The sequence below is a fragment of the Bactrocera latifrons genome, unplaced genomic scaffold (genome assembly GCF_001853355.1).
Source record: "Bactrocera latifrons isolate USDA-ARS-PBARC rearing strain unplaced genomic scaffold, ASM185335v1 scaffold_99, whole genome shotgun sequence".
Lineage (NCBI taxonomy): Eukaryota > Metazoa > Arthropoda > Insecta > Diptera > Tephritidae > Bactrocera > Bactrocera latifrons.
The window spans coordinates 924,262-950,656 of record NW_017537700.1 but is presented as its reverse complement, the minus strand read 5'-3'; the positions used below and the strand labels follow the sequence as shown (position 1 = coordinate 950,656).

Genomic DNA, 26,395 nt, shown 5'->3' with positions numbered 1-26,395 from the left:
AAGTCTGTGAAAAGCTGTACGAATATATAGCGGCATGGCTCAACGAAACAAAAGACAGCGGCTATGCTGGCATGATCATGTTGTCCTTCTTGATGAGAACACTTCAACTTTGAAAGTATTCGATTCAGTACCTGTAGGTGGAAGCAGACATACATACATTCCGCTGGTGAGATCAGGTGCAGAAGGACCTAACTGCACTTAAAATCTCTGATTGGCGCCAAATACCGAAGAGAAGAAACGATTGGCGCGATGTTGTTAACTCGGCTATACCTGGGAAGCCGATGAATATTTCCGAAAGATCGATAACAAGACAAAACTTCGACCTAATCCCCGAACAGAAGTATTAATTTTTGAGGAAAGAGTGCTTAACAACTTGTTAACTATTTACCTTTCCCCATTGGCGGGTACTTCCAAAACAGGAGAACTACTTAAGTTATCACTAGAAAGACAAAATCTTCATTCATTATATTCTACATTACCAGATATTATTGGAGGCTAAGCGGAATAATAAACGCTCTACTGGTTCCAGTTAAATAAATAACAATGGGGTATCATATTGCTCGATACCTCGGCATTCTGAAGAAGTAACTTCCTTAATAACACCGATTGTAACTATGTTAGAGAAAAGTTCGACGACTGAAAGTGCGGAACATAATAGCTGAGGCAGACTGCGCAGGTTATATCCTGCATGAAGTATTGAGAAAACTGACCGATGGTTGCCGCAATTATTTACTCTGAATAACAAGCACAATCGTGAAACAACTTCACTCCAGTCTTTTGCGTAATACACAACCAGTATAAGTTTTTGTGCCGTGTTTGTCACCGTCAACAAACAATGGATATACGGATCTATACCAGAGTCCAAGGAACAGTCGACCATGAGAACGTACTCTTACGAATTGTTACATGAACCTCACGTCGATTTCGTGATTAATAATAGTTAGTTAAATATGTGAGTCAAATTATAGATGTCTGTGCACTTTTGGAATAACTAATTCATCGGATTTTATATTTTGTTTAATACCTTTAACTTTCTATTGCGTAAGAGCTAAAATCGAAACTTTAAATTATTTTTTTAACTCTTTCTTCAAATTGCATTGACGCTGCCTCCATTTATATTCGTCTTGAATGTTAAATTCGAGCTCACGGTTGTGAGATATGTTCGGAATATTTATTTACTTTAGTCGGCACCTGTTATAATCGTCGGCAATTGTGATTGAATATGCAGATTCACGACAGACTGAGATCTTTGCAGTTTATTTGGTTGTATGCAAAATTTGCAGGGACATGATTCCTTGCTTTCTAAATATTTCCACGGTGCCTTGTGCAGTTAAGTAAAGAATATAAGTTTAAATATAGTCGAAGTGTTGATAGTTCCATAGTACTTCCGAGCAAAAAAAGCTCCTCACCCACTTTGCTCTAATATGTTGCGACCGCATAACATCGCTACCAATCCGTATATTAAAGTTGAGACCTAGAGAGAACGAAATATCTTAAAAAAGAACTTTCTGAGTTGCAGTGAATTCTCCCTATCGCACTCTTACTGTTAAAATTCATCAAAACTCTTATTCCAGGTTAAACATTATTCTTAAAATCGAAATTTTTGAAAAAAAAATCCTTCGATCAGTCCCAAGTTTATTATGTAATCTAAAAGTTGAATAAATTTCATTAAAATCTACTGATCGGTTTTCGAGTTACAGTTGTCACCTGTTCAAAAAACATAGTTTTGAGAAAAACGAGTTTCAAGTGTCACATTAGCGCCTTGAAGTGCCCTTTGTTATTTGTCGAATAACTCAAAAACTAATTATCGGATCAACGTGAAATTTTCAGAGAATATTTTTAAGATATTAAACTTAACGAAAATGCAAAAAAAAATTTATTTTTTGAAAAAGTCTGACTACATCTAACCACTTAAGGAAAATGATATAGCCGATGCTATGTCAAGGAAAGGGCCACTTATCATTAAAGCAGAGGTCCAAAGAAAATAAAATGTGAGAAGTGATCGACACTGGGTACAAATATCTGAAATTCTCCAAGCAAAGCAAGTCTTTGAGGGCTTATAATTAAGGCCGTTGGTGCGACTAACACTGAACACTACATATTAATGTGTTACATGCATTAGATTAAGATCTGGCCCACGGAAAACTATCGGCAATGACACCAAAGTAACTTTTCTTTGATTACCTTGTAAGAATAAAAAAAGAGGCAAAGTCGTCGACACTATGTTGTCCAAAAACTCCGTTAATCTTATTTAAATATTATTGTACTGGGTACTCAACGGTTAAAAAAATCTATCAAGACTGTTTGACTACAGTAAAATATTATTTTTTCTGTTACTGCAGGTACCTATCGTAAATATTATACATTTATACAAATATGGAGCTAGTTGTAATTGTCGCCCCACCTATTGCATGCATCGAATTCTTGATTAGGCGCGTAGCTCGATAAGTTCCATACAAGACCTTTTATTGAGTTTGTTTCCGACCAAAACAGAGAAAAAGAAATGGCATTAAAAAAGCTGACAGTAAACAAATGCGCACGCGCAAATGGGCATGTATGGTATGTATCTACTCGCCCTCAAGGGGGGCATATGTAAGCATATCGTCTCACACGTATAAAACCATTTAAGTTTAAGCGACGTAATAATGCAAATTGACGAAGCTTTGTACCACTTTTCAATGCATCTCCGAATTTAAATGCACCGTATCAACTATAAACAGTTAAGCGTATGTATGTAAGTACGAATGTGTGCATATTTTCTTTACTGGCAAAAATCGGAAGTGGTATTTAATGCGACAAAAGAAAGCGCCGGCGTTTTATAATCAAATGAGACTTTGAGGTGTCTGGTGTGTTGATCGATTTAGTGGACTCATTATAAAAGAGTATACTCTTGCAAAAAATCATAGGAGGTGGGATTAAAAGTGAAATAATTAAGAATGGATACGAAAGTGAGTGCCGATCAATTGTCAATAATTAGAAAAGAATGGTGCTTGTGTATATGTACTTACATGGTTGAGTAAAAGAATATATTCAAAGTTATAAGTGATCTTAATGGCTAAGTATTGTCGAGTGAAGGCTTTCAAAACACTTACATTTTCACCGAATAGTTGTTTGTAGTAGGGTAATCTTTTTGCAATTTTTTTTTTTTTTTTGCATTTGCAGTTCCTTCATACCCTTGGAATTAATGTAGAAACCCACTTTACCAATGGAACGTAAACCTCAAACTTCAACACACACTCTGTTTTAAACTAACGGACATGATTTCGATCAACCGATTTGCTTAATTATTTTTTTTAATCTTCACAAAATGACGGGCTATCGTCCTTATATTTTTTATAATTTATTGACAATGTTATGACAAAATTTATGTAAAAAACATAGGGAAGAATAAAAAAACGTTTTTATTTATCAAACTTTTTTTCGTGATTCTAGTAGGGATGATAACCATTCACGTACTTTTTAAGAATAAAGGGTTTTTGTGTTTCAGATGATCCAAACATGAACAATTGTGTCCACCAGTGAAAAAACTCATCTCCGACAGATATCATCAAACAATGTTTATAGACTCCACGATTACGTCATATATGTGAAAAAAAGTTCCATTGTAGAATAAAAATTTCTATGAAAAAAATATCAAAAAAACAGGCCAGATTACCCTACTGACCCCGGTATGTGACATTGCAATGAGCTATGCATAGAGCAGTTTTGGTCCTTTGCGATACCACATGTAGTACAGTTACTAGGTCCATGAGGAGGGGTCATTCTTTACGATGAATGCTCTTGACTCGAATTTCAGACTCTGTGGCCTTACTAACTATACAACCTCCAGTTTATCATGCCGTGGACAGCTGGGCACCTCGCAGCGCTCCATTGTTTCTCTGCTATCTTGCTCTAGACATTTCCTGCAGTCTTCTCGATCTATTAGCACCATTTTGCGGGCTTGTGTCGCTACCAGACAGTGACCAGTTCTTTTAACTCGTGTGCCAATAGGAATTTTGTGTACTTCCGATCTATCGTTTTGTCCAGTTCTTTGTGTGGACAATGCAGCTATTTCCCCAATGTTGTCCATATATGTTATATAAAAATATCTATTAGATGCAAAAATTAATGTTTTGCATGTTTGCTTTAATTTTTTGAGACGGCAAATGTCAGTTTCGGCTATGTCTTCTTCTTTGCCGAAAGTAAAATGGTGAAGAAAGTGCCAAGATTTTTCCACCTCACCCTCCTTTTTAGCCTTATAGCGTGGATGCCTATTCGATAGTTGCCATTAAGAACTTATACGATTGCGGCAAGTAGTTCCGTAGATCTCCTGCGTTCTATTCTAGGCCAAAAGGATGTAGACGTCCGGCAGGAGCTTGTCTTCGACCAGACCAACTTAATGAGAGCGGGAAGGAAAGGTACTTCGAGGCCTACAAGGGTTTTAACGAGGTATGAGGTAGCTGTGTTGTTAACCGATCAGTCATTTCTGCATGGTGTCAGCACTGCATACTTATGGAACATAATATCTTCGTGTCAAGCAAAAGACAAAAAATCTGTAGGCGTGTAAAAGGCCATGGAGGCCGTAGGCCAATCTGTAAAGGGTATTCTAGCTTCGGTGCAAGGAAGTTATTTTTTTTTCTCAGTTTAAATTTAAATTTTTCGATCTGAGTTACGAAATGCTGATGACATAGGCTCAATTCTAATAATAATGCTCCTTCTAATGTTGTCAAGTAAATTAATGTTCTAATACTCCAATACAGTTAGCTGCATATATCGGCCTGTGTACAGCTTTCTTCATCATAGCACTTCTTGGCACACCTTGTACTGCACATTCCTCTTTGCAGACGACAGTGTAAGTAATGAAATGAAAAACGCCTAAAAGTAGGCCAAGACTCACTCTTCATTATTTTCACCACAACTCCCCACATTAGTGTACAACATACCAAGAGCAATGATCCCGCAGAAGATGGATTCTGGAAACGTAACGTCGATTGGAAATCACGCTGGGTGAAATATTGGCGACCGAAAGCAATCTACGTACCCATCTGGAAGAAGGTCTGGACTCCAGTAGTGCAAAATGAATGGGTGCCACTGCCGAAAGTGCCACCAGGCTGGGAGGTGCGCAAGGATGGTGTGAGCGACAGCATCAATAGTGGTTGGAAGAGCAGTAGAAGCTACGTTGAAGACTCTTCGAGCTCATCCAGCAGCAGCAGTGGTCTGCGGACGGGCAAAAGTTACAGTGGTTGGAGTAGCGGGAACAGTGGTCATTACGGTTCTAGTTATAGCAGCAGCGGCAGTCGTGGCTGGAAGAAAGGTGTTAAACGCACCCGTGTACGAGAAGTAAACGTTGAATAGCGCGGGGAAGTCATCGACTAAGCTTGTATACCAAAGGTGGTTTAAAACTTTATATTATCTACCATATAGCGGTATCTATATATGTACTAGTTCTCAGGTTTATTTATTTAGCTTATTTTAGTTTGTATATTTTGTTCCTCTAGTTTTAAATTTAATCACGCAATACAGAAACTTAAATAACATATGATTTTAATAACCGATTTTTCGATATCTTCAACTGAAGATGCTTATCGTTGTTTTTATTGCACAGCAGATAAAAGTCGCCAAATAAACATTGGAATGCTGCCTAGTTGACAGTCCATAGCCATAGCTACATAATACCGATTGTCATGGGCTCTAACTTTCACCGTTACGTTGCTCCAGCAATTAATCTGTACTTCGATCTTCTTCAGTAATATCTAACTTGCAAATAACGCTGCCATTTATACCTTACAAAACGAGATCAATGATTTCCTATTGTTCTTCTCCATTTTTTGAAAGAACAGTTTTTGATGAGTTTAAAAAGTTGATCTCCGCAGAAATCGAAATTGTCAACCCCAGCCCGTCTGTACTTAAGTAGTAAAATCCTATGTTAGACTTGTGTGTTAGACAACTTAGTATTTAGTTTCCTGCCATATTGCCGGCTAATTTCGAAATGTGAGGATTTAAATTTCGAAGAAATAAGAGTACTAAACTAAATTACATTAAACACTTTCCAAATAAAAGACCAAATATTTCTGACGGATGAAATTTGCATCGTTAATGAGGTATTTATCGTAAAGATTAACGCGGTCAAGGACAAAGATTTCTACTTATAAAGTAAAAAGAGCTACCATTGATACTACAAAAATTTCAAAATTTCAGATTTCTCTCACTATAGAAAAAACTTTATAAGAGGTTCCCCATGATCGTCTTAATATGCAATTGATATGGACTACTCAAAATGCTGAGGACTCTATCGATTTGCAAGTGAGATAAAGTAGAGAACAACTTGGTTTCTCGTAGTGTTTAAACTTAGTTTCCACTTGTGCGAAAGGAAAACAAATGCTGTTTTGCACTATTCAAGGAACAGTTGCCCATTACTGTGCTGTTGGAGAAAAGAAAACGTATATTTCATTCATAAAATATAAAACGAAAATTCTAAGTGTTTTAAGTCACCACTGAACTCAGTATGAATTGTGGATTAAGAGACGGAAAAGAATGTCGGGGATTCATATCATGTGTTTGGATAGGAAATTCCGCACGAAATCAAAGCGCACTTGGATGCTTTACTTTTGATGAGTACCGTAAACCAAAAATTGGTTTTTTGTCCGATAACGTAACGTAACAAAATAAAACTTCGAGAGCGTCACCGAAGCATTCATTCAATCTACTTCAAAGAAGACGACCACTGGCATTCTCGCAAAAATAATACTACACCGACATCGAGCAATGCCAAAAACTCCGCCAGGATCGGGATGGACTTCTCCGAGCCGTTCGATGCCAAACAAGGTTTAAGACAAGGCGACACGATATCGTGCAACAGATAACTGTGGAAAAAATTGTTTCTTTTGGCGATAAAAAAAATGTTTTCCCAATCATGACAAAGCACTTCTACATCCCCTGCTACCCCTGCTATTCACCGTATTGTCGAGTTTTCGCCACGAACGTCTTGAAATTGTGCAGGTGAAATATCTTTCACTTCTCTTTGAAGATATGATTGGAGTAAAAATGTTTAACCATTTCTAAAATTCGAAAACATTGAAACTACATCTTCATTATTATATTATGGTATAAAAAATACTCAACAATTTTTATTATTTTACTCAACTCTATATGACAACTTCATGTGTAATTCACTTAAAACTAATGATATGAAGTTAACCGAAACAACTTAGACATAAATTAAATATTTATATTTACTTGTAATAATCGTGGCATAAGTATAAGTATATATAATTAAATTAAAATAATACAAAAGTTATGGAAAAGATTTCGTATGTATTGATACAAATTGAAGGGTGAAAGGAATGGGTGATGGAGGGGCGCATTAAAACTAAATAAATTTAAATGAAATTAGGATTTGGGAAGCGACTTAAAACTAACGACTGGAATACCTATTTACAAGTACAACAAAAATGCTTAAGTGATGTGCAATTCAAAACACAACAAAATTTTCGTTCAACGCAATCATCTACGCACCGGGGAACTTGAAGCCCTGACCTGCCGTTGGCGCCGCCGCCGCTGTTGCTATAGGTTTCGTACCCACCGCGGCGGATGTTCGCACCTCAGTTGCTTTTGCCGTTTGAAAATCGACTGTGGCAACAGGCTTGAGTTGTGTCGCTTTGTCATCGCGTTTCCACACCACTTTATTACTACTCTGCGATTGGCCATCTTTGCGATCCCAGCCATGCTCTACATGCTCATGGTGGTGATCATGATGATCGGGTGTGGGGAACCATTCGGATATGATTACGGGTCGCCAGATTTTCTTCCATGCAGGCACCCAAATTTCCTTCCAGCCAGGCACCCAAATCTGTTTCCATGCTTCCTTCCATTCAAGCTTTTTATCTTCGACCCAAATTTGTTTCTTTGCCGGTTTCCAAATTTGCACCCAAGATTCTTTCCATTCGAGTTTCTTGTCTGGAATCCAAATGAGTTTCTTAGCTGGCTTCCAGATTTGTTTCCACGCTTCCTTCCATTCCAGTTTCTTGTCATCAACCCAGATTTGTTTCTTCGCCGGTTTCCAGATTTGCTTCCATTCCTCCTTCCATTCGAGTTTTTTACTTGGTACCCAAATTTGTTTCTTCGCTGGCTTCCAAATCTTTTTCCAATGTGACTTCCAAACCAACTTCTTCTTCCATAAATCATGACTGGTGTATTCCCAACCTTCGGGATCCTTACCTAAATACTTCTCACCAGGTATACCCACTTTAATCCACTCTGGCGTCCAGTATTGCTTCCACTCCGGTACTTGTATTTCCTTCCAAGCTGGCACTTGTATTTCCTTCCACACGGGCACCCAAATTTGCTTCCACGCCGGCACTTGTATATCCTTCCATGCGGGCACTTTCGTTGGCACCCACACTGGTTTCCAAATCTTCTTCCAATCCGGTACTTGTATCTCCTTCCATGCAGGCACCTTTATCTCTTTCCATATGGGCTTCCACACTTGCTTCCACGCCGGCACTTTGATATCTTTCCAAGCGGGCACTTTAACTGGCACCCAAATCGGTTTCCAGATTTGTTTCCATGACGGATTCCAAATTTGCTTCTTTGCTGGTTTCCAAATCTTTTTCCAACCTTCCTTCCATGTCACTTTCTTCTTCCAGAAGCCGGGATCGTGATGATGCTCGTGATAGTGGTGTTCGTGCACCTCATGGTGATCGTGATCCCAGCCGATACGTTGCTGAGCGACAGTAGCGCTGTTCGCTTGTGATTCGGCTGTCTGTTGATCGATCAGTGCCTTGCCGGCGACAAGTGTGAGTAGAGAGAGTGTACCAAGTGCACAAAACTGTGGAAGAGATTCGATATGAGAGTGTGAGTAGAAAGTGTAGTATAAGAGGGAAGTAGTGGCGAGAATATGATATATATAAATACTATACAGTTATGTCAAAAAGCATCCAAAATTGTTAAAAACAGGATGTAGGTTACTATATAATTCAGGTCAAACTCAAAAATAACCGTAACCATCACCTAAAAAGGTCATTGTCTGGCATCGCTGTCTGCAAATGCGGTTAATATGCTGAAAGCGGGCTTCGCGGTTGATCACGGCGGCTGACTTTGTTGATCAGCCGCTGGGCTGCAGACTATAAAAAATTTGCATAACGAAATGAAGGAGCGCTGACCGCTTTATACACCACATACAAACGTACATGCAAGTTTACATGTGCGTTGTTGTGTATTGTTATATTGAGATGTTATGTAATTTCTCAAATTGGGAATTGCGATTCGCAGAAAAGGGAAATTGTGGGTGTCTGGTCGACAAGATTGATGCAAAGCAAAAAACGTAATAGTTTTAAAAATATGTTAAAATAACAAGGGCAACAAAATAAATTAATAATTGGTGAAATATGTGCTTGTCAACAAATTTGGCAAAAAATAATTATGAAAATCGAAGGTCACCTTAATCCGGCTTCTCAGAAATTAGCGCTGAAATGTTGTAATTACTATTCGAATATATGGACTTTAACCATTATTGCGTGTTGATCAGCTAAAAGGTATTGTTATGGTAGCTAAAATAACTGTCCGACGACGCAGCTTTGCCTTAAAGAGATCGATTGTGAAAAATATTGTATAATGAATAAAATATGTTAACAAAATAATTCGGTCAAATTATTAACGAAAAATATATTTATGAGACAATTTTGTTACAAAATAACATAAAATAGTTGCAATATATTCGCTGGCGTTGATTCTGTTATTAATGGTCCATTTGTAGCTTTGTTGCAAAATGATTAAATATATCGCTTTAAGGTGAAGAAAACTTTCATCAATTCAAAAACTACTTCTTTTCTGAGTACAAAAAATCCATATTCTTCTATAGGTTATGTCATAAGAGAAGAGTAATTTCTGCGTTTTACAATTAGACTCTAAAATCGAAGTATTTCCTTTAAAATTTCAAAGAGCATATTTCAAACATCATTACTAGTTACAAATAGCTAAAAAAGTTGAAATGAGCACAAAATCTACCTTTTCCTCTCATTTCAGTGATGTATAACATTTCGCGTGCTTTTATAAAATATGCTATACGAGATTATTATTATGTTATTGCTATATGGATCTGCGTCGAATGTTGTACAGTGTTAATAATTCAGCATTGACAAGCATAATAAAAATAAAAATACTTTCAGAAATAAAGGGCTTTTCTGCTCATTATCGAAAACAATACGTATACACATGCTTTTTCTCGTTATATTTCTCTAAAAATAGCCACCGACTGTATAAACTTCATAATTTGACTTGAGGATCATCTATTCGATGTATTCGACACTTTTCTAATAATATCAGAATGGAACATTTTGAAATCGTTGTACTACACTGGCACGAGTGTATTCCCAAATTTCAGTCATAAACAAAATATATGATAAAATAACTCATTGCAACAGCAACATATAATGTTCATATAGCAGTAAAAAATTAGGATAGTTTGAGCGACTAAGAAATCATGAAAACTTTCTGAAAGAACTTCAAAGCAATGAAATTTCGACTGGAAGCGCCAAAAGTAGAAGCAAATGAAAAGTTTAAATAAATAAACATATTAACTATGATGGTGCCAAGGTAAACAGGACTTTTCATTGATTGGTAGCGAAGTTATTGTGTCTTAAGTTTCAGTATAATTGTGTTATCGGTGCGAAAATAAGTTTCAAACAAAGAGCCAACATTAAATATTGTTTTAAAATTGGTAAAACTTTTACCGAAGCGTTTCAATTGATGAAACAAGTTTATGACGATGATTGCCTATCCCGTAGCAGAGTTCAAGAGTGGTTTCAACGTTTTCAATGTTGTCGTGAAGACATAAATGACGATCAACATATGGGTCAATAAAAATCCGTGATCACCGGAAATTCCATCGACACTGTGTGTGAATTCATCAAAAGTCAGCCGAAATCATAATTGAAATTCCTGGAAATGGAATTGCAGATCTCCAAAACATCGATTTATCGCATCTTAACCGAACATTTTGGCTTAAGCACAAATTGACTGACGACCAAAAATTGCTCTAATCGATCGGCGCCTGTGATCGACCATTTGACCAAAAATCACATTTTAACCAATAACCACTCCCTGTATTCACCTGATATGGCACCGTGCGACTTCTTTCTTTTTGCAGACGTAAACGAAAATTGCGGAAAGTAATAAACTTTTGATGTGTAACTTCTTCAACATGAACCTGAAAATTATTCTACACCATTTTCTTCATCTGTGTATTTTGGCATTATTTTCTGCTTGTTTTGGCGCGAATGACAGTTTGATTAAAAAATGCACGATGCAAAAAGCTATTTTCTGAATTCGTATATAAATTTAAGAAGATTTAAGAAAGATTTGATGGCAGGTCATAACATAATAGCTTTGTTCGCTTTGGCGTAACTCAAATGAATTCGGTTAATCACTTTTAGACTGTTAAATGCAGTCCTGTGTGAAGTCTTACGAAAGACTTCTGTATTTGGAAATCAGCTATCGACAAACATTCTCTAAACTGTTAGGTGATTCCATCTTCCAAACAGCTAATGCAGCTGGCATCTGGTATGTTCAATTATACTGCATGAACCCCGTTTCGGTAGTGTCCAGTTAGAATTTGTGCAACCATTGAAAGATAGACCTTGCTGTGTGCGAAGAGATCTTCCGATTTACCACGCACTAATAGATCCTTACAATTGCTCTGTTGGTAGTAGTTGACCTAAGCTTGCTGAGGGGTTTTGAGAAGCCAACCGTTCCCATTCCGCAGTTATTGAGGCTGCAGTACTTTCCTAGCAAGTTCGTGAGCCGTACAGTTTCTTGCAATACCGCTGTGCCCAGGCACCTAAATCAGTCTAATCATAAAATAACTAGGAAGTTTAGCCATTAGTCTTGTAGCCATCTAAGCTTGAAAGACGCTGAAGAGGTCAGGAAGCTAAAAACTGGAGCTTGTGGAAAGTTCCCGACAGTTTACTTCTCCACTAACCCTCCCCGCAAGATTTGATCCATCCTTTATCGAGTACTCATCTACCATGCCTTCCTTTAAGGTATGTAAGCAGAGAAGCGACAGCCAGGGCTAGGTTCGGCGACCTGATACAAAATATCTTCAATCTGATGTTCATCGGTGTGTTCGAATGCCCGTTTGAATGGAGAATGTAGCGATGCTTTGAATAATAATCTCTACCAAATTTCGTGAACATAATTTGTTTCTAAATTGCACTGTTTACTTAAACAATAATCTGTGCCCAATTTCGTGAGGATAAATGAGTAGCTTCTTGTGAAAAAAAGGAACTGAATATTTCGGCTATGAGTGAGAACTGCAACAAATTAGCTAACATTTCTTAAGTCGACTTACGCTTATATAAATACTTTGATATCCAATCGACAAGAGAACAAGTATTTACTTATTTCGTATCATAATATGAAGCTTCTCTCATGATGAGTCTCGAATCAGATGCTCAAAATTCATTTCAATTCATTTATTTAATTTTTTTTTTCGATTTATAAAAAAATGTTAAATTCTTGCCCAGATTTAGTAGAAATTAAAAAACATGTATTAAAAGAATTGAAGCAAATTTGATAACTGTTATTAATTTTTTATAATATTACATAATATTCAACCCAAACGTCCCCCATGTAACAACGAATAGTTCAAAACTTGCTATAACGCTACCTAATTAACTTTAAACCGTTAAAAATTAACACCCGCGCGCTGCATAAAAGCAAGCACAATAATTTTATCACCTCCAATGGTCGAAGATGAAATAAAAGCATATAAAAATCACAACAACAAAAATCATTTGCGATAATATAGGCCACTTATGTAATAATAAGTAATTTAACCACCTCTTTGTATAATATTTTGCTGGCAAAATTACAATGAAATACAGCTAATTTATGGCGCTTAAAATTACCACCAACAACAAAATGTAACGCCAAACAACAAAAACATATGCCGTCATTAATTTCCGCTTGTGGCCTCTAAGCTTGCCGTGTTGAACGCGCCGCACTTTATAAGAGTTCAACAATATTAACAAACCGCTAAAAACACTACAGTGTGCACCATAAATATGCAGCTATTTATTAATTCGCCTACTTATATAGGTAAGTGTATGGGAAATTACGTTTAATTTGGGTTACAGCCACCAACGACACACTGACACTAACAATTGTGCTATATTCGCGCTGTTGTCGGTGTTGTATTTGTTGTTGCTTTCTACATTTGTTACCTTACCGCTACGCTGTTTATTTATGGCCAAATGCAAGTAATTTTCAAAACCATGAAAGACTTTTGTCCTGCAACCTTTGCCGCTTTGTCACAGCGGCACTGTGAGTGGCGCATTGCATGGCGCGATTTGAGGTTATGTTGTTGCTTTTTATTTTATTTTTATTTTGTGAGTGTTTTGTTTCGATTTGTGCTGTTGTTTTACGTATATTATTTAATCTCTCTACTCTACTCTGAACTTCTTTCTTTCTTTCGCTAGCTAATTGTTCAGAAATGTTGTTTGAATTTTGTTGTTGTGTTTTGAAACATAAAACATGGCGAAATAACTATGTGTGAGAAATATGCTTGCGCACAACAAATTTTGAAACAATATTATTTAAGCTCAGCAAGCAGCATTTCTTCACGACATGTGATATCATCAGCTCATCTCCGGGAAATTTCGAAAAACGAACGAAAAGTTTGTATTGCTGTTGTTCACATATTTAATGTTTGTGAGCACAATTTTGCTTTTGTTAATGCCAATGAAGATGAGAAAAGCCTCGTTAATGACAGTGACTCGGAAAGCGCAGCAAATTTCATGTGAACTAATGATTACAATTATAGAGTACCTCTCAGCTGTTGCTTGACGTCTGCCGCACAGCAGCCGCATTGTGAAGTGTTAATAATAATGCTTACAAATATAAATCTGTTATTAAAAATAGCAACAATAATCATATTATTGACTATTCAACTCAATCCATTGTGGCCAATTCACTTCATTGAGCTCTAACTTTGAATTGCCTTTGTTTCATTGTTTCTTTGTCAATTTTACTTTGTTGCAAACTGTTCATTTATTCAGTGCTTCATGAATGTTGCCTCTCCTCTCCCAAGCTGCTTGACCGGCAGCCAAATTTTATTGCGCTATTTATTGACGTATCATCATCACTTTTATTTATAAATTTGTTTACAAAATTAATCAAACTTTGAATATGCTTTGCTTTACCCTCTTTTCCCACTCTTCTTCTTGTTTATAGCCCTGGGCTAACCCATTTTAAATCGAATTTTTTCCAATATTGCTGACTCATGTTGACATACATATCTCCAAAAAGGTCTTCAAAAAGGAATAAATTATGTGTTCATTTAATTTTGCATGGTTTGTTTTGAGGTTATGTTTCGCTGGTGTAAATTTCCACTACTGTTTTGTGTTAAATTTAGTGATTTTCAATAAAAATAGACTTTTAATTAATTCAAATGTAAATTAGTTGCCACCTTTAACAAAGACTAATGGAAATGTTATTGCCTTTCATGAACAAGCATAGAAAATTATTGAAGAAATTAGTCAGTTTTCAAACCATTCAAAAACTAATTAATTTTTAGTTATTACAGTTTAAATCACCTTATTTAAACTAATAAAAAAAATTTCAAAATTTTTACGAATAATTATTAAACAAGGATTTCATACTTTTGCAACATGCAAGAACCAAGGCTGGAGAAATATTATAAGGTGTTAAACCTCAACCAGAGGTTCCGAATCCAAGAAATTATTATATATATAGAACTACGTCTATATATGTATATCTATATATATATCCAACAAAACTCACATATATATAAATATATATTAGGTTTTTTTAACTATTAATTCTTTTTCAATCCCGTCACGAAATTTCCTTGCAAATACTCTAAAACAAACACTACAATCGTGATTTTATATCTTTAAATTCCTACATATCAGAGGACTTTAGACGCATATTTCTCAAAATTGTTCACTCTACAAAAGTGCCCAGTGCCACTGTCGTAACTCACACCGTCGAGGTAGTACGGGGCTCTAAACCTGATTTTGTCATCAAATTCGCATTTGTTTGTATTGATCTCATAAATGACAAGAGCTATAGAAAAAGGTGTTCATGACAAACTTTTAGGAAATTTTATTTGCTACAAAAAATGTTCGAGGTCAAATTCGCTATCATTAACACTGCTCGAGATATTCAACATTTTAGGCTTTCGCCCATTTTCACACCGTGATATAGAAGTACGAGAAAACTGCCACGTCCTAAATTTAGTCGACTCCCGTAGGTTGGGTTCCGAGATATATGATTAACCAAAAAGTTGGCGAAGCTACATTCATCGTCCTATTTTTACCTTGGCTCCTATAAAGCCTTCTAATACCATCGTGCAAGTAAATTTTAGCATCTCTAGAGTATTTAGTTATTGATATGTCGCGCTTCTAGTAGTTTTTATTCGATTGTATTAATTTTCACACTGCATGTACGATTTTTTATAATATCTAGGCTGGGCGAGTTTGGTTTTTGTAGTTTTATTGGTTTAGGAGATATGTACATTCAACTCATTAGAGGGCGGGGCCATACTCTACAGGTGCCCCTTGCTATTGCGAGTCCTATTGCCAAATTAGATTTATATCTTCAGTTAATACTTAATTATGGCACTTTATATGTTTTCGGTTAATGGCGTTTTGTGGTCGTGGCAGGTTTTTTTACCAAGGAATACGCATACAAAATTTCTTCAAGATGTCTAAACTTTTACTCAAATTGCAGCTTGCACGGGCCGACGAACGGATGGAAGGACAGGCGGACAGTAATCCAGCGCATCTCGTCATTCTGATCAGTTATAAATATACACAACCCTATATGATATCTATGTCGATTAGTTTTAGGAGATACGTACAACCGTTAGGTGAACAAAGCTATAATACTTGGTAGCAATTGGTTGCAAAAATATAAAAATGGATAGTAAAAATATGAATTGATTTTTATCGATTACAAAAAAGATTCAAAATTCGAGGTACTAGTCAATAATACCCCCTTAATTTTGTTAAGACTTTCAAATTGTTGGCAATCTTAATCAAATTTACATAAAAATAGTTTTAAAACTATTTTCAGTGATCATTTTGCTACAATGTGTCATTTATTGCATTAGTTTGATTGTAAAAAAGTTTAGATAGGTGGCAAAAAATATAATCATAATATCAAAAACATTTAATAACTTTTTAATCCACTGCAAGAGAAGCGTATACTAAACACTATTTTGATGTGAAATTGGGCACAGATGTCATTGACAGTCATACCAACCTAGAAAAAAATTATTCCGACGAATGGGTTTTCATGCAAAATTAAGATTAAAAAGTCTTACTATTTCTTGCCCGCAATAGTATTTCTCATGGCTATAAGTTATAATATATTTTCCAATTATTATGTCATAGTTCTAAAAAAAATAATTATTTCAAACATTTTGTAGTAAAATTAATATTTTTCTTCCACTTGTAAAGCAACTTAACACCAGTCGCCACAACAGTCTGAATTTTCCACAATTGGCCGACTTTCCTTACAAAAGACTTAAGCAACAAACTCGTTGTAAGAAAAGTGATTAAGTTATCGCCACAATTGGACAACTGCAAGTCGCTTATGTCGCCAGCTCCTGCGGCTGTTGTTAACGAGCGTGCAACTCCACATTGCCACAATCCAATGTTGCATTTTAGTGCTATGAAAGTAAATGCATTTTTTGACATAAACAAAAAGTGGAAAATGAAAAATAACAACACTCGTTTATATGTTCATCACACATGTGCAATTGGAAATAAAAATGATACAAGTGGATGGGCAAGTTTCCAGTGAGATATGATTGCTTTGCGGAAGAGTTACGAAATAGGCGAATATGGACATAAATACGGTGGCGGCAGTAGCTGACCGACAGCGCGTGTGATTCGATGACGCCGGTTGTTTGTTGTTTTTGCAATCAGCTGGATGTGTGCTTTTATGTAAGCTTACACTTAATATTTAAGAGTGAAGCGCAAAAAGTGCTAATTGCATGTGGGCAACTCGTTGATAGTGAAAGTGTGATATATATATACTATATACATATGTTTATATGTATGCACAGCTTATTTGCATGCATCCAGTTGAACCTCACGCTGTTAATAAATGCTGCTCGATTTATCATTTTATCGCAAATAGAAAAATGTTACTTTTCTTGTGTAGTTCAATATAGACAAATATTTATATACATATGTATACACACAGATGTGCATTTACTATCGTGCTATGGCATAATCGCCATAATTGGGGCAAGTTTCTTTATGTAATACTTGATTTGTTAATATTTAAAAGGTAATAACTTAAAAATATGTAATAATTTAGTATTATTAAAAAAATATTGATTAGAACACGACAGCTACTAAGAAATCGAACGGAAGTGAATATACAATTGGGTCTTTCCTTAAAATATCTTTAAAAAAATTTCGAATTTTATTACTTCAATATTTTAGGTTTCACATATGTTATTATGAACAAAAGTTGTATTGATTAGCTTTTAGCAAAAGCAACCATTTGATTGTTGTTGATTTTTAATTTTTCTAGGAGGTATGTATTAGTCTTATTTATTTATGTAACTTCCTTAGCGTCAAATGAAATATTTTCACTATCTATAAAATTGACAAAATGTATTATAATTATACTAATGGTAATGACCGAAGTAGTAAAATTGTTTAAAATAATTAATTTAAATTTTAAGCAACCCTGAAATGCCTTCAATGCTTGCAAATCGGGCTGGCAGCGCGGCATCGACGCAGAAAGTTTTAAGAATTTTTATAATTATTAAAGAATTTAATATTTAAAGAACACATTATCTAGATACATAACTACTTTGTAATAACAAAATATAAGCGATATAGTCATTCATTTGTCTATAATTTGATTAATGGCTCTCAAAGAAAGCTCGGTTAAATGCTTTAATCCAAACTGTTACTTACAAAATTTTGACCTCAAATATCTCAAAACATTTTACAATCATAACAACAATATTTAATCTTTTGATTATGGTAATGAATAGATTGTCCGCATATCGAAAAGTAAAGTTTAGAGGGAAATAAAAATAAAGCTGCAAGTTAAATTTTTTATGTATTTTTATTGAGACTACCCTTTTTCACTAAATTTTATTTCTGAACAACTTTAAAAATAAAGTCTAAATTGTCAAACTGCTAATACTTTAAGCAAGTAAGTAAGTAGTACGTAATACATATGAAAGAAGCCAATATAACACATATATTATCCAGCGACTTCTGCACGAAAAATTTTGTGACTTTTCCAGCGCGTGAAAATTCGGAATCATAGTGGTTCCATTCAATTAATTTTATCTGAAACTAATTTTAAAAGCCTTGTAATGTAGAAACATAACTTCGTTTATTTGAATGATATCTGAAATTTTTTAGCGAAATTTGACAAATTATTTAAAATTATGAAAGCCTTAATACTATAAACATCAGCGCGATTTTTAATATATTTGCCATTTGTGGGATCTACTGAATATGTGCCTTTGCAATTTTTGCCATTTTATGTCATTGCGCAGCGAAGTTAGGTAGAAGACTGTTAATGACATTGTCACGCTTGTCGTATCAATGTATTAGCGCATTATGCAAATTTTTCATTTGCCGTTTTTATCCATACTCACAAAAATATTAGTATTTCATATTAATTTTCAAATGGATAAATCACGTTGTTATATACATAGTTATATAGCAAAACAAAATAGAAATCACAGATGAGCAGAAACCGCAGATCCTTCTATTTTTTCTTATTACTTATCCCATGGATCCTAAGTCCGAATCGAGCATGTTTTTGAAGTGAAAATCATGAATAAGTTTTATTTCTAATCAATATATTTATATTCTGAACAGGATATATGAAATTTCCTACGAATTTTATAACAACCGGTAGGAAACATATTTTTATATATAAATGTTATCAGTTTGCTGAACATGGTCAATGTATCCACATCCGTTTATATATACATAAGCTATTCCTTCAGTTTTCAGATGCTGGTCTGAAATTTTGTATATGCCTTTATCTTTCCAAAAAAACTGCTCTTTTGTCGGAATCGTAAATATTGAAGCAATATATGGTATAGCTGTCAAAATCCAGTCCTTGCATGGAAAACTTTTTATTTGATTATTCTTTACCCTCACTCAATTAGGCATAGATTATTGTCCGAGGCATTACTAAAACTTTGGAATATATTATCCAAATCTGTCTGACTTACTTCCGTGCGACTTCTGGCTACTCAGCAGACTCAAATAGCCGCTTCCGGGAAACCGGTTTGAGATTATTATGGAAATTTACTTTAATAACTGTTTCGAGGATTGGAAAAAACGTTGGCATAAGTGAATGGGGACAACTGGAATTACTTTAAGTCTGACTATTTTTTGCCCATAGTACGAAACTTAACAGTTTTTTTCTTTTTTATTTTCTTCTAATCAAGGCAGACTCTTGAAGAATTGAAAAAATCAACCGAATTTCGAGCCGTGTTACTAGAGAACTTTTTATGTAAAATATGGGCGGTATCAAAGCCGAACTTTAATTAAGTGGTAGTTATATTTTTGGTCTTAGACACATTCAATAGTACCAACTGTCAAGGCATAAGTGAGTTAAAATTATCTTTAAATAATTATATGGAACAAAATAATACAAATGAATCGTGAGTACTTTTATGCGATTGCATACATATTTCATACATATGTATGTATTCTATATTTCATTTATTTGTACATTACTGGCCTTTACAATTATACAGAAAGCACTATAAATGTATAACTCTAAAAAACTTTGATAAAAAAATGACTTTGCAAGGTTATTTTTGTATCTACATTTGAAAAGAACACAGCAGCCTTAGATTATCCACTAAGCATATAAACAAAAAATGGCGAATAAGCATTATTTATAAAGAAAAAATTATCGATTAATGTCATTCAAATATACATATATAATATTTCGAAAGATAATATGAGATTCAGCTAAAATTAATGAATGAAAGTATAAAAAAAGACTATTGGCAGAGAAATAATATTATGTGGAGTGTCTACTCTATTCGACATCGCCAAACTGTACTTGCATTGCCAGCCAGGTTTGCTGCTTAAGTTTCTAGTATCATGTCTACAGAGGCGGACAACGCCACTTGTTATGCGCATGCAGTGGTAATAATAATAATAAAAAATTTATGAAATTATTGTTGAAAAAACAAAATAACAACAAACATAAAATACCAGCAAATACTTCCTATTGCATTCGATTCGCATAGGAAATATGCAATCCATAAGCAGCAGCGTTCGAATGCCGCATTTCACAGCTGAAAGTGCACTTTAAATGCAACAAATGTGCAGAAAATCGTTAGCTATTAAAATGCAAAATCACAAAGAAAAGGCGTAAATATATATTGATGTGCATAAATACTATTGCTGCCGTCGATTAAGACTGCCAGCGCCTTGCAAAGGCTAAGGCGCGCGTTGGCGCACAAAGCGTGAAAAGTGAGTGTTTTTTTCTAACATTTCGGCCGTGGATTTGTTGGCGTAAAAATGGCCGGTGAATTAGTGGCGTTAAGCAGTTAATGGACTATAGTTATATAAATAAACTGCCAAGGTCCGCCATCTATGCACAAACAAAATAATACTTTGGGTTAAAAATTTAATTAAATTTAGTAACTTTTGAATTACTCTCAATTATCAATATTCATATCACTTAAACGCCTAGGAACACTATTAAACACTGCCAGCACTTTTTAGAGTCTTAAATCGTTGTTATTAATTGTTCTGATTGAATTTCTTTTTATGAAATTCCAATTGGTCAGCACATTTACCACAAGACTTCGCTGGATCCGCATGGTTCCCGGGTCCTAAGCACACAAAATTTACAACTTCAGCGCAGAAATGAACGCTCCGCCTTTTCGAACGAAGTCTTCCGTATTTTATATATAATTTTAAACACGAATGTAATCCACTTGAAACGGCTGACGCGCCGTGCAGACCAACTTGTACTCCAGCGTGTGGAGAAAAAACTGTTTTTATAATTCTTTGACACTCCAGTTAAATACCCACAATGCGATTGCAAAACGGCGCAAATGCAGCGCAGCCGCAGCGACCACAGACAACAATGTCAAAATCCGTCATACGGCGCGAGAAGAAAAAACTACATATGTCTGCATGTGAGCGACGCCAAAAGGTAAACAAAGTAGGTGGCAAATGCACTGAAAAGCTCAAGAGCCAAATGTAAACACAAAAACAGCCGCTAATCAAATGTGTATGTGTAGTCAAAACAATGCAGACGCGCATGCGTTGCGGCACGCGGCCGAGCGGCGGAGAGCATTGAAAACAGCAAGTGAGCTAAAGAAACGTCTGCAATACCGCTTCAACCTTGAGTCGCATTGTTAACGGTAAGCACCCACTGGCAGTGACATAATATTCGAAATGTGCGGAGAAAAGCTCGCAAATGAAAACGAAAGTGAAGCGCTGAGAGCGGTATGCGACAGTATTGGGTTCCGCAAGAGAGGTTGGGTATGAAGAGAGTGAGCGCTAGATTTTTTGTTAGCGAGAGCAGCTGAAATACCATAGACAAGAAAAAGCTCTACACCAAAGAGTGTTGCCGTATAAATTGTTCAAGTAAGTTTTTGGTTTTTATAAGAAAAACTTTGTATATTAACGTAATACGTAACTATTATTATCTGAATTATAAAAAATTTGGTGTGAACATTAAATAAGGAAATATTAAGGAAAAACCTAAGCTAAGATTTCACCGAAGCTATAATACCCTTCGCAAATACAAAATATTCGTTACAAAAACTTGATTTTGATCGGTCAGTTTATATGGCACCATTACACTATAGTGGATCAATATCTCAAAAATTGAAAGACTTTTGCTTCTTTGTTGGCGTAAACACCGCTTCCGAGGTTATTGGTGAGTTTACAACGCCATTCGTTTCTCCTTTTCGCTATTTGGCGCCAATTTGTGATTCCAAGTTTAGCCCGACCTTCCTCCACCTGGTCAGCCCAACGGAGTAGAAGTCTTCCGATTCCTCTGCTTCCCTCGACGGTTACTGCGTCAGATACTCTCAGAATTGTAGCGTTTTTATCCATTCGGATGATATGACCTAGCCAGCGTAGTCGCTGTCTCTTAATCCATTAAATTATGTCAATGTCATCGTTTTATCTCGTATAGCTCATCGTTCCGTTGACTCCGGTATTCGCCGTTGCCAATGCGCAAAGGACCATAAATCTTCCGCAGAATTTTTTTCTCGAAAACTCGTAACGTCGACTCATCAGATGATGTCATCGCCCATGCTTCTGCACCATATAGCAGGACGAAGATGATGATTGACTTGTAGAGATTGGCCTTTGTTTGTCGAGAAAAGACTTTACTTCTCAAAAGCAGCTTTGAAATTGACGACGAGGAGGTGCTTGATTATCTTTTTTTGTTGTTGAATTGCCAGGTCTAAAAAGCTACACTGATAAGGTCCAATCATTTTGTTGACGGTGAGCTTTAATCTTTAACACAATACGCTCAATAGAACCTTATATGCGGTGTTTAATAGACTTATCCCACGGTACTTTGCGAAGATTGTTAAGTATCCTTTTTTGCTTTTTGGTGGATTGTTCAGATCGCACTTAAATCCAAATCGTTGGGTATGCTTTCGTCCGACCATATTCTACAAAGAAGCTAATGCATGCTCCTTATCAGCTCTTCATCACCGTGTTCGAATAGCTTCTCTTCTTTTATCTGCAAATGCGTATCGCTTCCCTCTTCAACTCTCGATATCTATCCCATCCCGCACGTGTTGTGGTCAATTGTAACGTTGCGAGTTAGGCAGTCACACGGCACAGCTGTTCTTTTCCATTTTCCGAAAACCAATTACAGCTGTACGTAAAGAGCTTGAAATACCGTCCCACAGTTCCCTTATGACTAGTTGTTGACAAGTTTTCTCACAGAGCATCAGTGCAAGTCGAGTCGAAAACCGTCGGCTGTCTGTTGTGATTGCAGCTTCCCGACGTCGAACCTTCCTTGTGTTTGTTGACGCGCGTTTTTTTTTTGGTTGTACAGCGGCGGGTGCGTATCTCTGTTGCAACAAGATAGTAGTCCGACACTATGTTAGAACCGCGGAGAGTATGCACGTCTAAAAGACTGGAGACGTGTCTTCCGTCTAGCACAACACGGCGAAGACGATTAGTCTCAACCCATTTGGGGATGTTTCCTCATGGATGCTGAATTTATTGACTGTAACATAGTCCTTTCCTTCTATAGTGGCGTGAGCGCAAATCAGCGATATGTTGAAGAACTTCGCTTTGATGTGGATTGTGACTAGACGTTGATCCACCGGGGTGAATGCTAGGACTCGGCGACGGAGTCTCTCTCCAACCACGAATGCCAGACCGAATTTGCCCTCCTTTATATGGCCTCTTTAGTAAATGCCACAAAAACCAGTATTTGTCCCGTCCATCGCATTTCTTGAACGGCGGTGATGTCAGCCTTAACTCTAACGAGGACATCAACCAGCTGGGTAGTGGCACCTTCCCAATTAAAGACCTAACATTTCGTGATCAAAAGGGTGTTTTTCTTCCGAAGCTGTTGTTTCCTTTTCATTGGTGGAGTGTTTTACCCACTCCCGAGTGTATGGTGGTTAGAGAACTTCCCTCGCTTGCTTGAGCTTCTACACATAGCTCCATCTTCCATATAGCGCTGCATATAACAAACCTTATAATGGTGATTTTCCTATCTATTAGAACCTTAATGTACTTTTCTGTTTTCTTTCTTACAAGTTGCAAGAGTGTGGAATATTCAGCTTCACGCGAAGTGTAATGAAGTTCTGTTTTTGGTAATATTTCGAATTATTTATCTACATATATACTATTTTAGCTATTTATCTGTATTTATATTTACATACCAAACATTAAAGTCTTCCTTTCTGGCAACACTACACTATGAAGTTCACTCTACTGCACTTGTTGCTCGTCGGCGAGTGTATGTGTGAGAGCGAAATTGAAAGACTGAGAAATTTTGCACTCATGAGCCAATTCCCTTGCCTTAACCCTTACATGGGCAACGAGTTTTGCAATAATTTTGTAATTTTCACATCTCACAATGATCTTCTAGTAATTTCGCCTACTCTGCCGCAGCCAGCTTCCAAAAACATAAATACAAAGGCATTTTAATTAATATTGCTTCTTTCTCGTGTTTTTGCTTTCGTTCACCTCAATATGGGCTGCCGGTTTGTGCAACATTCACGCTCCCAAATTGTGTAACACTAGTGATCATATACATACATATTTGCATTAAATGCTGCTATAAATATACAAACATATAAGTGTGTGCGTGTAGTTCACTACTCCCAAGCGTTTTTTAACGCTTACGACGCGTGTTGTTGCAATAGCCGGGTGATAAATTCGTCAAATTCACAAAAATGGCAATCTGCAAAGTTATAAATGCAGCATTTTTTGGCGCACACCACTACATTGACAGATGTGGCTGTATATATGTGTGAGTGTGTGTAAGCGGTCAAGCGCCTAGTTTGCGTTGTTTTTCCCACATTAATAGCAATAGTTGGCAGTTATGATTTAATTTTTATTTTTAGTTTTCAGTTTTTATTTGTAGTTGTTGCTATTGTTGTTTTTATTTGCAGCATTTTTACTGCATCGTTGGGAATTCTCAACCAATATGAGGAAGGTCGACACGTAATTCGCATTTTGGCTTTGCAGATATTTGTGATTGGTTTGATAAAACAGTAAAAGAGCAACAACAAAACTTAAAGCAAATAAATCACATTCTTTGCGCCTCGCAGCTCAATAATTTTTAATAAGCTGGTGTGCTTTGCTTTCAACGTCACATAAAATTTGTATGCCAATGATCGCATTATTAATTAGCTAAATAACCATTAGCTTACATATATGTATACATAAATATCTTATGATATACCTGTGTATGTGTGCATATGTGACCATAGGCCCATCGAGTACTCGCGCGCCACTGGCCTAAAAGACCACTGTGTACTCACGGTGCGTATTTGGTATTCGAAAATCGGTTAAGGGCGTTGATCGATAACACTGCTCAGCAAAAATTATATTTTTATAAACTCAGAAAACTTATAGCGCAATGTCTTTACATTAGCTTGAATACCCGCAACCCCACAGTACTAATATGGACTAAAAATAGTAAGACTCGTTCACATTTTTTAAATTATATTTTTTCTTAATAAACAACGTTTTTTCCATACCTAGAAACAGTTATTAAATTAAATTTACGTAATAGCCTTCCTTGTGGACAGTTTGACCGATCGAAATTCAGAGTCCACCAGACCTCGATAATCAACAAAACTGTCAACATAATCGCTTTGATGTAGTTTTTTCGGCTTCAACTCACCTTTGTCACGATATTCGGCCGATAGATCGTACGTTTCCGGATCGTAAGCATAGCTCCAAGGTTCAGCGCTGGTAATAATACATTTCATGACAATCCGGTTGTCGGAAAGCATTGTTTCACAGACATTAACGCGACGCTGTTTTTCGAAAAAATTTAGTGATTTTGGGAAAAAACTTACTTTTACTTTTCTTAGGGCCAAATGGTATTTCAAAATGGTGTTCGCTGATTCTTCCGATATTTCAACGATGCCAGTAATATCTCTGACTATTATCGTCGATTCTCAAGTGTAAATCCTTCTGTTTTATTGACGTGTTGATCACCAGTTGATGATTCTGTTTAGCGAACACTGTTAAAATATCTCAAGCCTTTAGCAACCAGTTAAGTTACCTGTAATCGAAATCTATCGAATCAGAAGATTTTTGTTGGATTCATGACACTTTGTATACACAAGAAGATGAAATCTATATTCAAGAGTTTTGAAGTATTTATGTATTTTTACCTTCCCAGCGATACGAAACACGATTTGATACTTGCCATAACCTAATATATAAGTTGTAATAATGATTTGTAGGAAGACGTAGAAGCTCTAATAGTTGTACTAATTACTTAGAGGACGACCTAGACATTTTAATAGATCGATATTAAGGACAGATATTGTTTTCTAGATGTTTTCAATTCGCCAATACTATTTTAGCAGTCAGTCTGTTTGACACCTGTTAATTGATTTACTATATACTAGGTATGGTGTCCCATTTTAACAGACTTACTCCGGAACAACTTTTACAAATGTATTACCTAAAAGAAAATTGTCGCATTTGGAGTGATTATAATTCACAAGCCATTGCTGAGACGTCATTATATCCTCAAAAATTCATTGTTTTGTGGTCCATATTTCTTCAAAAATAAAGCCAGCCAAAATGGTACAATGATTAATGAATGCTATAATGCCATGATTAATCACTTATTCGTGTCTGAATTGGAGGATGTTGATGTGGATGACCTTTGGTTCCAATAAGACAGCACTATACGCCAA

At 36.0% G+C, this 26,395-nt stretch overlaps 2 protein-coding genes across 2 annotated transcripts; one reads left to right on the top strand and one right to left on the bottom strand.

Annotated features, from left to right (window-relative positions):
- Positions 1 to 2,835: 2,835 nt before the first annotated feature.
- On the top strand, positions 2,836 to 5,336 carry LOC108978002. The gene is made up of 3 exons (XM_018948033.1): positions 2,836 to 2,948; positions 4,740 to 4,831; positions 4,911 to 5,336. Exons 1-3 carry the CDS (start codon positions 2,937 to 2,939, stop codon positions 5,332 to 5,334), a joined length of 528 nt encoding a protein of 175 aa, XP_018803578.1. The 5' UTR covers positions 2,836 to 2,936; the 3' UTR covers positions 5,335 to 5,336.
- A 1,773-nt stretch (positions 5,337 to 7,109) lies between these two features.
- LOC108978000 lies at positions 7,110 to 20,994 on the bottom strand. Its single transcript, XM_018948031.1, has 2 exons — positions 20,816 to 20,994; positions 7,110 to 8,806 (listed from the first exon to the last, which is right to left on the bottom strand). Exons 1-2 carry the CDS (start codon positions 20,837 to 20,839, stop codon positions 7,487 to 7,489), a joined length of 1,344 nt encoding a protein of 447 aa, XP_018803576.1. The 5' UTR covers positions 20,840 to 20,994; the 3' UTR covers positions 7,110 to 7,486.
- Between the last annotated feature and the right edge of the window lie 5,401 nt (positions 20,995 to 26,395).

What these genes read in the sequence shown, in the direction of transcription:
- LOC108978002 (XM_018948033.1), top strand. An exon ending in TCCTCTTTGCAGACGACAGT is followed by an intron (nt 4,832 to 4,910) that starts GTAAGTAATGAA and finishes TCCCCACATTAG; the next exon opens with TGTACAACATACCAAGAGCA.
- LOC108978000 (XM_018948031.1), bottom strand. Translation starts at nt 20,839, where the DNA reads ATGCGGATCCAGCGAAGTCTTGTG. An exon ending in GGATCCAGCGAAGTCTTGTG is followed by an intron (nt 8,807 to 20,815) that starts GTAAATGTGCTG and finishes TCTCTTCCACAG; the next exon opens with TTTTGTGCACTTGGTACACT.